Consider the following 17,402-nt stretch of genomic DNA (forward strand, 5'->3'; position numbering starts at 1 on the left):
CCAATCCACCAGAATCGTGAGTGGTCATTTTTTCACCGCAGCGGGCTAAGTTAATTCGACTGGGTGAAAGACGGGAGTGGATATGGGACAAACTGGATAGGTTTAGAAGGGCCAGATATCAGTCGTCCCTTAAGGCTACAAAACACTATGTTGCTTGTATAGTGATTTAAGCCACTGTTAGGCCACTAGAGGACTGAGGGGCAGAGAGGGTGTATTTCTAGTTTTAAACCGATGAACCCCAGAAGGGGCACCCCAGCCAACCAAAGCGAAGAAATTGTTCTGCAACAGCAGTGAACATGCTCCAAAACGGACTCACAGTGATCGGTGCAGCTTGTATCCCGTTTTAATGATATATGATATAACAGGTTATTTCTAATGCGCTCAATACCCAGGGGTTTCTAAGCACGGATCAGGGATCGAACCTGTGGTGCTACGTGTCGTCTTGCTTCCAAGACGAGCACGTTGCCGCTGAGCTATCCTCCCAAGACAATACATTAAACCATTCAGGAGGGGTTGTATGCTAGAAATACGAATTTGTCATTCTCACAAGTCCCTGAAAAATGAGCAAAATCCTCCATGATAGACTTGGAATATTGTTGTGTTTTATGATTTGTGTCAGTAAACCGATAGAGGAAACAAGAAAGTGAAGGTGTGCAAGTAGAGGTGGGTGATTATTTGGTGGCTATAAGCACTGGAATAGAGATTGAAAAAAGATGGGAAGAGAATGAGGTCACAGTGTGTGGGTTTTGTCTGGCTATTTGCCCCCGGGTTGCATGCCCATAGCCACACTAATCCCTATGGTTATGACCCACCCGCTACTTGTCCCTACCCACCCGCCTGGTAACTCTTTGAACTAGCTCTATCAAGCAGTAAAACTAAACTTTGGCCCTTCCAGTGTTACTCATAAGCAGTTTTCTGAGATAATAGACCTTCGTGGTAATGCCTGAAATGTCCTATCCTATGCCTACATAAAAGCCAACACTGTTGCCTTTGTCAATGCTTGTTAAACAGGAGAACGGCGTGGGAACGACAGCCAGGGAGGCAGCAATTGCATGTGATGGTGATGGCCAATAAGAACGGCTAGGCCCCATGCCGTCTTTCCTTTAGATGCGCGGGGCCTACACGGTCTCCCGCTTTACCCTTGTTTAGTCAGTGCTAGGTTACCCCGTTTTTCTTCCCGGTCCTTGCATTATTCCACCCGGGGGCCTTCCTCGCCGTTTCTACGTCAACATCTCTCGCCTCCCAGACTCTGGGGCATTACCGGGCCGGTTTTTAACACACTAATGAACCCCTCCACATCAGAGCGTTTGAGGAAATTGCCCGCCTTGCGCAGATGTTGCCGGGAACCGTAATTAAAGCGCTGCCTGCTCCACTCGTAGGATTAAGAGACCGCGCTACTCGTCGCCAGGCCTTGATGTTCACGTCGGAGACGTCCTCCGGGCTCGGAGGTGGGGGCGAGAATAAAGGCAGCCAACCCGCAGAATAGCTGGCGCCGCTGAACTCCACCCCCCATGGCATGTTGAAGCTGGCAGGGCTGCTGTGCCGTGATCGGCCCCGCTCGCCTGCACAGGCTGCGCCCCGGCGCCCGGTACCCCATCCGCCTCCAACAGCATCCCTCCCGGAGACATGGTCCAGGCGTATCCACGGAAACCGGAAGAGTCCTGCATCCTTGGCCGAGCAGCGCCGTGAGCCGGATGCTGTTCCGAGGAGGCACCTGCACGGTGAGATCTTGGGCGGGGTCTGCTTTGCCCCTTCCTAAACATTCCTGCGAGGGCTTTTCTTTCCTACTGGGGGTAGAACGTGCTTCTAACAGCATCCTCTGATGGCAGCCAGCTGTGGTGAAGCCTTAACCTAGGCCGGCCTCCCTGCCCCCAAAGAAGTTACCGCGGACCGGCCCCGCACAGGTACCCGCTGGCTTTCCTCCTCCACTTGCGCCTATTTGCTTGAGTTTGTGTGCGTGGTCAGGGAGGGGCCGCATCCGGCAGAATCTACTGCACTGGCGGGGGGGATTGGGGGAGGTGGGGGGGTGGGGGTACGGCAATGGCAACAGCCCATGCGTTACACATGTCCTTATGCTGCTGCAGTGCCTTGTGGATCGCCCTTGCGGGTTTCGGAACCGCACAGTGCCCATTTAAGATCCGCCGGGATCCAGGCTAATGATTACGACAACGTGTGGGAATTGTATTTTACGTACGGCTCTCAAGACAATTGTTTTTAATAAATCATTTAAATTGTGTTTTGGGGTATTTCGGGGAATAGTGCGGTCGTACTGACCCACTGCATATGAAATGAAATAGACCCCGCGCCCTCCTCCCATGGTCAGAGATCTCAAGTAATCCAGAGTCGTGTGTGAGTATTTTGCCAGTCCGGGTTTTCTTCATTGGGTTCTGGAAATCCTGCATTTTATAATGGGAGAACATAGACGGGCATGTCTCAGGTGGGAAAGAGAAACAATAAAAACCAGGACTGGCATCGTCCCCACACCTGACCTGTGCTCCTTGAGCGCTCTGGAACTAATGTCTCCAGTCCTGCCCCTGTCCTTGATTTCCCGCTCTCCTCCGGGGGAGCCGTGCACGCCTTTGCTGCCGTGTATGGGTATGAGGTGGGGGGTGGGCGCAACCGCACCTCTCTCCTACAGAACATCGACTGATGTTAAGGCTTTTGGGAGGTCGGTAAGGCCGGGGCAGAGCCCGTCTCACCCCAGTTTCACTCGCCTATTCCTCTAGTGACCAGTTCCTTAAAACGGATGAAAAATCAAGGGGCGCCAAAAAGAACCAAAATAATATTTATGTAAGGGCGTGGCCTAAAAAGAATAGCACGCTGAGGTCAGTGGCGCAACGACCATTGGGCAGACTAGGTTTAGCCCCGCCCTCCTAATTTTGGGTTATGTGGTCTTGACCTGGCTGACCTGCAGAGCTGTGGCAGGACATACCAGGACACAGATGATACACAGTGCCTGGGGCTGCACAGTTAACAAAGGCCGGGCAATTACTAAGGTCAAGCGTTTCATTGGAAGCACCTGCCCTTGTAGGCAATTGAGAGTGCGATGGCATTTGCGTTAGACCTGGGAGAGCCATGGAATTCATGGGAAGGTCAGAGCTGGGGGCCTGGCTTGGCCCTTGGGGCCAAATGAGAGCCAAGTCAGGGAAAGGGATGGGCAAAACGGGGGATGGGCCTGTGTCAGGATCTTGGGTGCAAGAAAAGGGGCTATTGGGGTTGGGGGCAACAAAAAGGCCTAAAGGGATCCGAAGGCAACCAAGGGGTCTAAAGGAGGCTAGGGGCATGAAAGGGGACAGAGGGCAAGAAAAGGGGCTAAACGAGACTGGGGCATCAAAAGTGGTTTAAGGGGCTGGAGTTAACAAAAAATGGTGGAAGGGGCAAGCAAAGGGGCTGGGGCAATACAATTAGCTAAAGGGAACTGGGGTGAGAAAAGGGGCTAAAGTAGGCAACAGGTGCTAAATGGGACTGGGGCAACAAAAAGGGCGTAAGGGGACTGGGAGCAACACAAAACGCGAAAGAGGCAAGATAATGGGCTAAAAAGGCACTGAGGCGGGAAAGGGGGCTAAAGGGTTTGGGGGCAAAAAAAGGGATTCAATCGGAGAGGGGGCTCAAAAAAAGGCAAAACGGTTGTGGGGCAACTATAGGGTTTGAGGGGCAACAATAGGGGCTAAATGGGATGGGGTCAAAAGAGGGGCAGGCAACACGGATCTGGAGCACTTTAAGGGGTTGAGGGGCAACAAAGGGGGTTAAACAAAACTGGGGATAACTAAATGGGTTGAGGGTATCAAGGGGGCAAGAAAAGGAACTAGTGGGTAAACAGCACAATTTTCAGTGTTATGCAGATGACACACACAACTATTCTTCAAACTTCCTGCTGACCCTCTTGCATCTTCCATCATCCCTGACTGCCTATCTGCAATCCAGGCCTGGTGCACTTCCAATGATCTCTGCCTTAGTGCCACCAAAATGGCGATCCTTCCCATTGGGACCCCTGCTGCCAACTTCTTCCCTTCACTCTGGCCTTCCTCCATGGGATCTACTCCTGCTCCTTGTTTTGAAGCATGAAACATTGGAGTCATCTTCGACTCCTTTCTCTCCTTCCTCCCTCACACTCAGAGCATTGCCAAGAAGTCCCACTTTCAGCTCTTCCTTCTCAAAGTTAGTCTCTTTTCTCACCTTCCCTCAGAAGCTCAATGTTACCCGAGCCCTGGTTCTATCCAGGCTTGACAACTGCAATAGCCTCCTTCTGAATCTACCTTCTTCCACTCTACGACCCCTCCAGCTAATCCAGAATAGGACAGGAAGACTTATCCTTGACCTCAAGCCAAGGGACTGCATCTCTCCCACCCTAAAAAGTATTTACTGGCTCCTGGTTGCTTCACAGATTAAATTGAAATCCCTCTGTATCATCCACAAGGCTGTCTGGTCCCGGGGACCACACTATCTGCAACTCTCACTTACTAAATATTTCCCCTCTAGACCTCTGCGCGGCTCTGACACCAACTCTTTGTGTGTAAAGCATTTTACTAAACAGAGGGCAGGGGGCCAATTGCTTTCCTCAGCTGGCTCCCTTCTTTGGAACAGCCTCCCTCTTCATCTTGAGCAGGACTTCCTTAAATTCCAGAAGCTCTTCAAGACTTTCCTCTTTACCTCCTTCTTCCCCCTTCTCTCCTTGCTTATCTCACCGTTGCTTCTTTGATGTCCAGGGCCCTTATGCATCCTCTGGTCCCTGACCTCCCACACCAAATCGCCCCCAGCTTCTGTCTATCCTCAGCACTTGCCTCGGTACACCCTCCATCCTGGAGGCTCACGCTTATCTTTCAAGCACTTCACCTGTTGTTCACCCACGGGCACCCCAGCACCTACCCCCAATCCACCTCTCGTCTGCACGTGCAAGTTCTGAACACTCCCAAGTCATAGTAGGTTTGTCCCCCCACTGTATTCATTCTTTTTGTGTGTGTGTTTTTAATGTTTCTCATCCCATGTCCCCTCCCTGTTGCCCTGTGGGCACTTTGAAACAGAATTTACTTGCTGTATAAGTGCCTAATAAGTGAACAATAAATAAAATTCAGGACACAACTGACTTCAGGGAAGTCTTCCCCACATTAATTGGAAAGGGGACACTTCTGTTACACTGTGGGGAGTAGTACGGTAAGACACAAGGGGCCTCATTACATGGTAGGCGGTAACGATGGCGCTATTAGCGCCACGGTTGATGCCGGTATTTTACTGTGTCCGCCTTGGTGGTTGGCGGAATTACCACCCTATTCCAAGGTGAGCGGGGGCGGTAATTCCCCATTCACCAAGGCACTTCCCCATTCCCATTTTTGCCCCCATAGGGCATAATGTGAATGGGGAAGGCGCTAATTACGGTACCGCAAATTGCGGTACCGTAATTAGCCCCAAGGTCGCTTTGACGCATCCTACTTTAACGGCTGATAAAACCAGCCGTTAAGGTCGGGTCCCGCAAAGGGAACTCGTAGTAAGGCGGTAAGGGTTTACCGGTGCCCTTACCGGTACCGGTAAACCCTTACCGCCTACCGTGTTATGAGGCTCAATGAATTTAACCAGCTCTTTCTTGAAGTTCCATATATTCTGCACTTTCATCTGGACCAACTCCTTCACTCTCCTGTTAAATCTTTCGATCATACCGTTAGATTGAGGGTGATACAAAGATGTACACACCTGTTTCACATTATGCTCACCCAAACTTGCCCCCATCTCTCGTGATTTAAACTGTACACTGTTGTCCGACACCTTTTTTTTTTTTTTTCTTTCTGGTACACCTTCATTAGCAAATAGTTCTTTATTAGGGTCAACACATTCATAGTATTCACATCCCTCAGGGGTTGAACAACAGGCCACATAGAATAATAATTCATCACGCACACCAAATATCTGCAATCCTCTGCCAATACTTGGAAGGGACCTGCTATATCTATAGCTATCTTTTTCCACAGCCCTGCAGGCTAATCTGCTGAAGTAATCGGACTCACTCATGCATTTAGACCCATGTCACTATTTTGGCACGGAATGCATAATCTCACAACCTTTTCTATTTCCGAATCCATTCTCACCCACCAAAAATCAGCCCTTATTCTTCTCTTGGTAGCCGAAATACCCAGATGGCCTTGATCTGCAACTCTGCTTATTCTCACTCTCAATGACTTGGGGACAAATCAACACTTCACCCCTCACCACACAATCACTGTGAACACAAATCTCATCAGCAATTTTCCTCATGGAACTTAGATCACCTGGCAAAGTTCTCTCGGAAGGCCAACCCTTGACACAATACTCCTTGGCTTGCCATAACATCTCATCCTTCTTTCCTTCTTCACACCATTCATCTCTTGAAATCACCTTCCCAGCAAGCCATCCCACATCAATGTTTATCTGCTCTTCATCCTCTATCCGTGCCAATTCACAATCATTACTTATACCTTCAGATATCTCCATTGGTAATCTCAACAGACAATCAGCCTGCACATTATCCCTACCCGGGATGTTTTCTTTTTTAAATGTATAACCTTGAAGTTATGAATTCAAGTCCCTGCAGTCTAGCTGATAGGTTCTCGTACCCCCTCCTGGAGCCAACACATGCAACAACGGATTATGATCTGTTTTGATTATAAATTCCATCCCCCACAAAAACATCCTAAAATGTTCCACTGCCGAGGTACAAGTCGGGGCCTCTTTTTCAATAACTGAAAACTTCTGTTCACGCACAAAGTTCTAGATGCGTGTGCTACTACCCAAACTCTTCATTATCCTTCTGCGATAGGGTAGCACCCAAGCCGTAACTGCTCACATCCACACCCAACACACTCTTTTCCCACTCTCAAAGGTTTTGAGTGGTAAAACCACTTTAATCACGTCTTTAATTTCTTTACAACATCTCTTCCTCTTCAGTCCATTCAAACACTCTACCCTTTCTAAGGAATTTCTTCAAAGGTTCTGTTTTGTCTGCAAATAGTTCGACAAATCTCGCGTCAAATTCTGTTAACCCCAGAAATGGGTGTAATGAAAGCTCTCAAATGTTTGAAGTTGTGATGCAACTTCACCTGATGATATGCACTCGTCAAATCCAAAGTGCTGAACACTCTTGACTCGCCCAATAACATTAACAGCTCTTGCAGATTGAGTAGAGGTTGACAATCAGTGACCACATACTCATTCACATTGCTAAATTCCATGCATAGCCTGATCTTTCCATCAGATTTTCTTGTCAGAACCACTGGGGAAACCCATTCTGCACACTCTATGGGTTCTATAATATCTTCTCTTGCCATCTCCTCTAATAATAAATCCAAATCTTTCCTCCCTGTAATGGGTAACTTGCTTCTCACAGGCACAGTACCCTCCTTCAACTTTCTCTCATGAACAAATCTGCTCAACAAACCCAATTCCTTGTTTAACACTGCTGGATAGGTGTTAGGCAGAATCCTGTGCAGTGCCCTTAGGGACCACTACACACAATTATTACTTCAAGTGGTAATACAAGTTCATCTTTGGTACAAGCCTGTACTACACTCTTAAAGTGGTAGCAGTAGCCGAGCAGCCAGACTTATCTCAAGAGCAAATGAGCAGTAGTAGAGATTACACAAAGGACCACAATTACTGTGACTCATGCAAACACTGACTCAAGGTTTTTGGTTGAAAAGTAAAAGTACATTTTATTTCTAGACCATCTGTTCGTAAAACACTTCACTTCTATTAATGTAAAACCTCACGTAAAATACATTACACACAACCAATTCACTTTGTGCAGCACAATTCAAGGTAAGTACCTTTTGGTTTTGACAGACCGGTGTTGTGAAACAAAGACGTTACCGGGGAGACAGATGCAATAACTTTTTTGACTGTAATGACAGTTCGGTCTTACTAAAGATACCCGTACCCGTGGGGAGAAATGTTACCGGAGTTAAAACACACTTAGCACATAAATCAGCACAAGAGATTTGAGGATAAAAATCATAGGCAATACTTTCGTCAAGGCAGATAGAATCAGAGGACACTTTCCTACAAGTGAATAAAAGTCAATAGGGCTGCGCCAGTGTCAAGTGGAACAGGGTTCCTGTTGTCGAGGATCACACGGTTAGTACAGTTCATGATTCGAGATTGCCAGGAGTACTTGGATATTGTCACAAGAGGAAGCAAAAGTTATAGGAGGGAAGGAAGATAAGGATAAGCCTTTAGTGAGGATAAAAGGGATTCACCCTAGTTCCTCAAGGTCAGAAACAGTACCTTATTCACGCGAAGAAGAGCTGGTGCCACGGCAGTTGTTCCTGGTAGTTTCTGCAGACTTAATGTTTTTAATGGGGGTACCCCCTCCCAACTCCTGTTTTATGTTACCCCTTAAACCCATTTTTATTAAAAACCTTTACCTACAAAAAAAGCATTTTTTCGACGTATTTTTTTTCGAGGGTTTTGCATTCGATGCTATGTATTTGAGGGAATCACTATTACCAACTACTGTTACCACGCTGTACAATGTGCCAGTGCACAGATGCATTAAATAAGCAGAGGGCACTTTTCATATAGCTGAGTCACTACTAGGGGTGTATGCTTTAAGGAGACCCTAAGGTGATGGCGGCTGCTGGGGGATGGGGTTCAACTTGGCAGTGAAATCTCCCCACAGTGTTTTCAGATGCTTCTCAATCTCCTCGCTCTGTCCCCCCATTTTCACCAAACATTTCAGTGTCCATGTTTCTGTCCTTGTTTCCCAACCTCCTCACTCTGTCTGTTAACGTGCCCCAGTCCTTCCCTTGTGACAGAAATGGATCATTTCCAGTGCTCTAACATACGTGTCCTTCCTCCTTCACTCCTGCAGTGATGCAACACAAAAGGAAGGCTCCTGTGCTAACCCTTGGGGAAGACCCAGCCCAGGGGCAAGAGGACAATTCACTATGCAAACAGTGGTATTAGCAGAGTGGCGAGCAGTGTGGCGATGCAGAAAGAGAGGAAGCTGGAGGAGCTCCGTGTGCAGAAGGGGGTGACAGTACAGAAAGTGTCAGAGGCGCTGGAGGAGAGATAGAGAGAGTAGAATGGTCACAGGGAGGAGGGGATGTAGAGTGAACTGGAGGAGCAGGAGATAGGAATAAAAAAGATAGTAGGAGGGGAACATTGAACAGGAAAGGGGGAGAGAGAAGCGGTTGAAGGTGGTGAATACAAAGCAGGACAGTGGAAAGCAGAGGAGAATGAAAGTGGTGATGGCAAAGAACAGAGTTGAGTTGAAGTGAAGATTGGTTGGGAGGAGAGAGAACAAAGCAGGTTGAAGGGGTGAAGACAGAGGGAAGAATAGAGAGAGTGAGTGAGAGAGATATTCAGCAGCAAGGAGGAGAATGGGAAGAGAGAAAGGACCCATATTTGAGTAACAGAGAAAACAATGAAGTTAAAGCAGTAGGGCAGCCGGAACTGTTTGGGCAGCCGGAACTGCCTGGGTTGTGGGAACTGCCTGGACAGCGGGAACTGCCTGGGTTGTGGGAACTGCTAGGGCAGTGGGAACTGTCCTGGAGCGGTGGGCAAGAGGACGTTGGACCGTAAGAAATGCAACCATCTTCCCATTGTTTGAGAGGAGAGGGAGAAGGTATGAACTTGTGGCGAGACATCAAGGTGGACAGCTGACAGCCAGCTCCAGGGACAGACCTGAATCGGAGACAGGCCCCTGGCATGTGTGAGCATTGACTTGGCGAGGAGGAAAGTAAGACAGGCTTGGGTGAGAGTGTCCGATCCTTGATCAGGGAGGTGAGGGAGGACCCACCCAGCACCCAGAGTACCCTCCTTGGCTAGCCCAGTTGTGGGCAGGCCCGTTTCTTGGCCCAGGAGAGGCGGGCAGCTGCCTGGGGTGCAATAGCCCTGGGGGGCGCAATTGCCCCAGTCCCTGTAGCCTCTGGAGGGGATCAAATTCCCCAGTTTGTTGGGCGGCGCATTTCCATGGGAAAAGTTCCGCAGGTCAGGTGCTGGCGCTGCCCTGACATTACATGAGTCAGAAGCTCACTCTGACCACTTTAGTGCGGGGAGTGAGGGGGGGGCGTGGTGGCAGCATAAGCACAACAATGAAAACACTCGAGGTCCCCCTGCAGGTAAGGACACCCCCTCCCATCACGATGCCAGCAATAAACCATACAGTGATTAATGGCCCACTATTAGCAGTTTCTTGCTGGCATTGTGATGGGAGGGAAGCTGCAGTGCACTGTGGCGAGTGGGCTTGCCTAGCCGGGACGCACCGTGGGCCCGACATGGTACAAACGGAGACCCGTTTCGGCCCATGGTGCTTCCCTGCAAGCACAGAAAATGGCCAAAATAATAGTCTAAAGAGGCACTATTTCTTTCATGCTGCTTCTTTGCCAAACTATATATCAATTGCACTTTAAACCACTTCCATGGCACTGGTGATGAGTTACTTCATTATGGTGATAATAGTTTTGACCAGTTTTGCTCAGTAAATATTCTTTAAGCCACGACCTGCTTTATTTATTTATGCAATGTTTGTCGGGTACCTGCATCCTACAACCTTGCATAAATAAATATACAGGTACCCGACAAACATTGAATGAATAAATAAATAATCCGGGTCCATAGCAAGTCAGACTTTACTGTATCAAAGCATACACTTGATTCCCATTCAAATAATTTTAAAGGGATTGTTTATTGGGTTCAGGTGTCTCCTTGTCATTGCCCTTTTGGCTTAGGTTGCCTCCAAACCCCCTTCAGCATCTTGAGTTCATTGTTGGTCGTATATATTGCATCCTGTGCCATATTCATGGTCTCTTGTTGTGCCCAGTCCTCATTATCTGCAGCCTAAGTGGGACTGGGGCATACAATTATCTTGGGCACCAATGAAAAAGTGGCCCACAGTTGCAAATGGCAATTCATTATTTGTGTGACAGACTGTTTGACTTTGGGTATCAGTTGCTGAACGGTGTAGTTTGGGAGTGGTGCGCGGGGTGCGGTGGGAGTGGCGCGCGGGTTGAGGTGTGAGGGGGGGCGCATTCCTAGTGTTTCGTCCTGGGCATCAAATGGACTAGAAACTGCCCTGGTTGTGGGTAATGCCGAGGACCCTGCTTGAAGCTAAACGTCCAAGCTATAAGACCGGAAGGGTAATGTCCAACCCAACCCAACCCAAGCCAGGCAAAGGCGAAACCCACCTCCGATGATGCCTGACACCGCAGGGTGGTGGGAAAGAACTGAGGGACACGAGAGAGAGAGATTATTATTATTATTATTTTTTTTTTAAAAAGCAGACTCCTTGGTACCCATAACTTTCCTTGAGGAAGTCAGAAGAACACAGCTGTACATTTCCATACTCTATTGAAAAGACTCTGCCAAATGTGGGCAGAGGCTACAGAGATCCTAGCAATGGCAAGGGGATCCTATTGCCAGAGATGAAGGCAGGGAGATTGAGCGAAGCCTTAGCAAAAAAACTCATCCTACCAAGGAAAGAAACACTGGTGAGAGACTTTGGGTTTCTCCAACGGGGCAAGCTGACCAGCGACTTGTTCCAGTCTTACGGAAGGGTCTGACCAGGGAGACCAATCTCTGAGATGCTTATTAAGTTACTTTATATTTGCATCTATGAGAAGTTCTAAAAGCATTGTGACACCCTTTCCAAGAATCCCAAATTAAAACTTTATTCTCAAACTTGAACTTGTTGGTCTGCGCATGTTTTTCCCATGTTGTCGAGAGAGGCCCCAGAGGTTTACACCACCAAGAGATATACTCGGTTCTTGGGCAAATCTGGGGCTATGAATAGTAGTGAGCCTCCTGTGGCTGCAGGGGTGTCTACTGTGCCCTGCCACACTGTTGCAGGTAGTGGAAATGGCCCCTTTTTCTCCACAGGAGAGGGGAGTTAAATCCTTTCTCTTTCTCCTTTCAATAAGAGAGTAGTGCATGGCATTGCCACCTTCCATCAGAGAAGTCAATGCCATACTAGACTCCACTCTTGGCAGAAAATAGCGCAGGCATACCACTCACGCCTTCTAGCAGCAAGGTGGATGCCATGCTACCCTTCTCTCTCAGCCGAGAGTACTGCGGGCGTACCACTCACCACTTCCAGCACAAAATGGATGCCATGATGCTCTCCTTTCTCATCAGACTGTAGTGCATGCATAGCACTCAACCCACCTTAAAGAAAAGTGGGTGCCATGCCACTGTTTCCTCTCAGCAGAGGGTCGTGCATGCATACCACTCGCCCCTTCCAGCATAAAAGTGAGTGCCATGCCACTGCTCTCTGCTGCGAGGGGAGAACTTTATGGCGTCCACTTCTCTATGCTGTCAGAAGTGTACATCAAGAAACCACTGCTGGGGAGTGGGGTATCGTGGAATCCATTACTATCTGCTGGGAGCGGGAGTATCATGTCATCCAATACACTCAGTTGGGAGGGAGACTATTGTATTATGTCACCCACTGCTCTCTGCGGGAAGGGAGGGTATCAGGTCGTTCACTGCGCTCTGCTTAAAATAGTGCATGCATACCACTCGCCCCACCTAACAGTAAAGTTAAGTGTGTGGTAGATTACACTCCCGGCAAAGAGTAGGGGACACAATTCTACTCTCTACTTCCAAAGCAAGAGGAGTACAAGTCACTATATCCCCCACTACATGTGGGATTTGTACTTCTCTTCCCTCTTACCAGAAATGAGTTGAAGTCCATATACTCTTCCCTCACAGCAGACAGAAGTGAATGCAATGTTACATTCCCCAGCCACTGAGGGTAGTGGGTGACATGCTAATCTCACTCCTAGTAGTAAAAAGTGGAGGCCATGCTACTCTTCCCCCCCCCCCAGCAGAGCGCAGTGAATGACCTGATACCCTCCCTTCCAGCAGAGAGCAGTGGGTGACATAATACAATAGTCTCCCTCCCAACTGAGTGTATTGGATGACATGATACTCCCGCTCCCAGCAGATAGTAATGGATTCCACGATACCCCACTCCCCAGCAGTGGTTTCTTGATGTACACTTCTGACAGCATAGAGAAGTGGACGCCATAAAGTTCTCCCCTCGCAGCAGAGAGCAGTTGATGCCTTAATACTGGAATTCCCAACATAGAACATTGGATGCTATGCTACTCTCCCTCCCAGCAGAGAGTAGTGGATGACATGATACTCTCCCTCCCAGCAGAGAGTAGTGGATGACATGATACTCGCCCTCCCAGCAGAGAGTAGTGGGTGACATGATACTCTCCCTCCCAGCAGAGAGTAGTGGATGACATGATACTCGCCCTCCCAGCAGAGAGTAGTGGGTGACATGATACTCGCCCTCCCAGCAGAGAGTAGTGGGTGACATGATACTCTCCCTCCCAGCAGAGAGTAGTGGATGACATGATACTCGCCCTCCCAGCAGAGAGTAGTGGGTGACATGATACTCTCCCTCCCAGCAGAGAGTAGTGGATGACATGATACTCGCCCTCCCAGCAGAGAGTAGTGGGTGACATGATACTCTCCCTCCCAGCAGAGAGTAGTGGATGACATGATACTCGCCCTCCCAGCAGAGAGTAGTGGGTGACATGATACTCGCCCTCCCAGCAGAGAGTAGTGGGTGACATGATACTCTCCCTCCCAGCAGAGAGTAGTGGATGACATGATACTCGCCCTCCCAGCAGAGAGTAGTGGGTGACATGATACTCGCCCTCCCAGCAGAGAGTAGTGGGTGACATGATACTCGCCCTCCCAGCAGAGAGTAGTGGGTGTTAAGATACATTACTTCCCAGCAGATAGTAATGGCTTCCATGATACCCCACTCCCCAGCAGTGGTTTCTTGATGTACACTTCTGCCAACAAAGAGAAGTGGATGCCAGTAAGTTCCCCCCCTCCCAGCAGAGAGCAGTTGATGCCTTGGTACCTGAATTCCCAACATAGAAACGTGGATGCCCTGCTACTTTCCCTCCCAGCAGAGTAGAGGGTGGCATTATGCTGTGCCTCCTAGCAGAGAGTAGTGGATGTCCTAGTACTCTTCCCGGCAGAGAATAGTGAATGCCATGATACTTTCCCTCCCAGCAGAGAGTAGTGGATGACCTGATACTCTCCCTCCCAGCAGAGAGTAGCAGGTGACATTATACTCTCCCTCCCAACTGAGAGTAGTGGATGACCTGATACTCTCCTTCCCAGCAGAGATGGATGTCCTGCCACTTTCTTTCCCAGCAGAGAGTAGAGGGTGGCATTATGCTGTGCCTTCTATCAGAGAGTAGTGGATGTCCTAGCACTCTTCCCAGCAGAGAATAGTGAATGCTATGATACTCTTTCGCCCAACATAGAGTAGTGGGTGCCATGACTTTTTCCAACCTAGCAGGGAGTAGAGGATGCTTGATACTCGCACTTCCTGCAGATACTAATCTATGCCATGCCACTCTTTACTCTTAGCAGAAAGTAGTGGTAGTAGACACTACTCTTCCCCTCACAACACACAGTAGAAGATGTTATGATGCTCTCCCCTGCCAGCTTCTGCCTGTGCCTCTTATAGAGTAGTGGAAGTCAACCATATTCTCCAACCCAAATAAAAAGTAGGGACTGGTGTCCTACTGTCCTCGCTCCGCAGAGGGTAGAGGGCTGTTTGCTCCTCTCCCCTCGGGCAGGGAGTGATGAACACCCTCAATCTATGTCCTCGTCCAAAGAGAAACTAATGCCCTGAACTCCCTTCCAAACAGAGTAATGGTTGCTGTCCTAATACCTGACCTCTTGAAGCTTGTGTTGTCTCCTCTGATTTTATCAGAATGTTTGCTGGAGCTTAATCTCTGAAGATTAAAACGGAGATGAAAAGGATTCTCTTTAATTATTTTTTTTCTTTCTCCAGTCGCAGCAGCTCTCTGAGAAGAAGGCCAAGCATGGTGACACCAGAGGAGGATGGCCCAAACCGGGACCCCGGTGGGGCAGAGGGGGTCACCGGAGTTACACTGGAAGCATCCGAAAATGGCCTGGATCCCAAAGTCAATGGGTCATCATCCACAGACAACGGGCCGAAGGACCAGCCACCACTGCTACATTTGGACTTATTCAATTTTGACCGCCCTGAAGCCGAAGGAAGCCGCTATGTCCTTACCAGTCCCAGGTCGCTGGAGGCCTGTGCCAGGTGCATGGTAAAACCTGTAGAGCTCCTTCCCAGGTGCCTTAATGACCTGGTACGGGAAGCCCCTGGACGGTCCATGAGAGTGGCCACTGGGCTCTTTGAGGTTTATGAAATAGACCGTCAGAAAAAACTTCAGCTATGCCGAGAAGAGAGGGATCGTATCATCCGGGAGGAGAAGCGGAGGATCCTGACCCCAATGGCAAACAGTGTGCCCAGTTCTCCAGCACCAAAGATTTGCTTTAAAACAACTTCCAGTGGCAAAGAAGGTCAACCAAAGACAAAGAGTCACTCCCTGGACTCCTTGCCCAAGAGAAAAAATGGGGCCTCCTCCAAGACCTCTTCCGATTCAGGAGCATCCTCAACTCTTAGCATTGAGAGCACGACCGACAGGTGGCCTAAAGCAAGTCCAAGAGCTAAGACGTTAGCCACCATGCATTCCCTGGTTGGTAGAAGTTTCAGCCTTGGGGACCTGAGCCACTCCCCCCAGACCACCAAGAAGGTGGAGACCATTGTGAAAGAGTTCAAAAAGAGGGGTCTCAAGGAGGTCCCTGACAAGGACAAGAGAATAGCTGCCTTAATGATAGCTAAGCACCAGGAGGAGAATATCCTCAACGAGCAGAAGTACATGGCACATCTCCAGTGGGACCACCAACGACGGAGGGCTGAAATACGGAAGGAGGAGGAGGAGAGGGAGAAGCAACGGGCATTGCTCCAGGGCCAGCGGATGTGGGAGTCACAGGTGGAGACACGGAAGAGCAAGCTGACCAAGGAGCAGAAAGAAGCGGCTGCGCTGAAGCACAGCCAGAGCCTGATCATGGAGGAGAAGTGGCGTGAGCAGGCAGAGAGACAAGAAAGGGAGCGGAGGGAGAAGCTGGAGCGTGCCAAGCTAGAAGAAAAGCACAAGAAGGTGCATCAGCAGCACAACCTAAAGACGAAGGAAGAGTACCGCAAGGAGGCACTGGAGCGAGTGGAGCATCTGGTGCTGAGGAGAATGACGTCCGCTGAGCAGAAGAAGGTGGAGCAGGAGCTGCAGCGACAGAGCGAGATAAAGCTCATGAACAAAGCGCTCAAGCTAAAGCATGAAGCCTTGTTCCAAGAGATCACAAAGCAGGAAGAAGCTGAGAGCGAGGTCCTGAAGAGATCCTTGGACGGCAACCTAGGCAAAGCGCAGGAGAATTTTGAACGGCTTATGGAGCGAAGGAACCAGGAGCTGAGGGAGAGGGCAAGGAAAGAAGAGCTTCAGATCCATAGGGCGAGACTGGCAGCAGAGAAGAAGGAGAGGGAGCAGAGGGAGCGCCTCGAGGCCTTGGCTAAAGCTGGTGAGGAGAAGCTCCATCTTGCGGCCCAGGTGGCAGAGGAGGTGGCTCAACAGAAGGCACGTCGGGCGGTGCAGAGCCGGCTGGAGAAGGAAAAGGCTCAGAAAGCCAACAAGGAAAAGGTGGAGCAGTATGAGGACCGGCGGCGCCGCGAGCTCCTCCAGTCCATAGAGCGCAAACTGGAGCGCACTGAGAACATTTTCAAAGAGAAGAAGACCTATCTGGACAATGCCCGGTCCATTGCTCGGGCCTCCTTTCACATCCGTGAAAAGGTGCGTGAAGAGACGAACACACGTACATTTGATAAAATGGCCCTTGAGGCTGAACTCCGTGCTAGTATGGACAAGAAGTAGGACCAGCCCGTCTCCTTTTGCATCACACATTCGTTAAGTAGTGCGGGGAGGGTCATTTTGTGGACTTTTCCAAAGCTCCCTCTACGTGATGTCCTGATGAAATATGCAACGCAGGGGACACCCTGAATCCTAAATAAAGTCAAAAGCAAATGGTTTAATGCAGGAAAATCAAATTACCCAGAAACCTGTTTCATTTGTCTGAGCTTTGATTAAGTTGCAAAACTGCAACACCTTTTTCTAAAGACCTGATGCATCTTTCCTTCCAAATACCCTCTGAGGGGCAGAAATATGTATTCCCTGGGTATTTATTCCGTGGGTATGATGTATTTAGGTCAAGCAAGAGCTTGCACAAGGCGTTTATAGTGGGATAAAGAGGGAGAGTTGGCCTACTGGAGAACAAGCTATTACTTATGACCTGCTAGTTTTAATTCATTGTTCTCTGGTAGATTTTCTGCCCGACCTATAGGCCATATACCATTTGGTAAGGCTAGTAGAGCTTGGACACGGCTAGTGATATGGCTGTGTTGTCTGACATGTTACTGCAACCCTGCCCAACCATGCTCTTAAAGGTTCAGCCTTTATCCACAAAGTCCATTCAACTCCAGGACTGTGAGAATGTCCCTCATTGGTCAGAAACGGTAGAGTCAACCAGGTAGGCCCAAAAAGTAT

The 17,402-nt window shown here is 49.2% G+C and overlaps 1 protein-coding gene across 2 annotated transcripts; it reads left to right on the top strand.

The window, feature by feature from the left end:
- Positions 1-1,034: 1,034 nt before the first annotated feature.
- Positions 1,035-16,921, top strand: CCDC177 (coiled-coil domain containing 177). 2 transcript variants are annotated; one of them, XM_069638578.1, is made up of 2 exons: positions 1,035-1,721; positions 14,792-16,904. In XM_069638578.1, the coding sequence occupies exon 2, from the start codon at positions 14,823-14,825 to the stop codon at positions 16,731-16,733; it is 1,911 nt and encodes a 636-aa protein (XP_069494679.1). In that variant the 5' UTR covers positions 1,035-1,721; positions 14,792-14,822; the 3' UTR covers positions 16,734-16,904. The 2 variants fall into 2 exon arrangements, with proteins under 2 accessions (XP_069494679.1, XP_069494680.1); XM_069638579.1 differs by lacking the exon at positions 1,035-1,721 and adding an exon at positions 1,787-1,904 and having other exon boundaries at positions 14,792-16,921.
- Positions 16,922-17,402: the final 481 nt, after the last annotated feature.

Source organism: Ambystoma mexicanum, chromosome 14, assembly GCF_040938575.1.
Source record: "Ambystoma mexicanum isolate Mex_15411 chromosome 14, UKY_AmexF1_1, whole genome shotgun sequence".
NCBI classification, from domain to species: Eukaryota; Metazoa; Chordata; class Amphibia; order Caudata; family Ambystomatidae; genus Ambystoma; species Ambystoma mexicanum.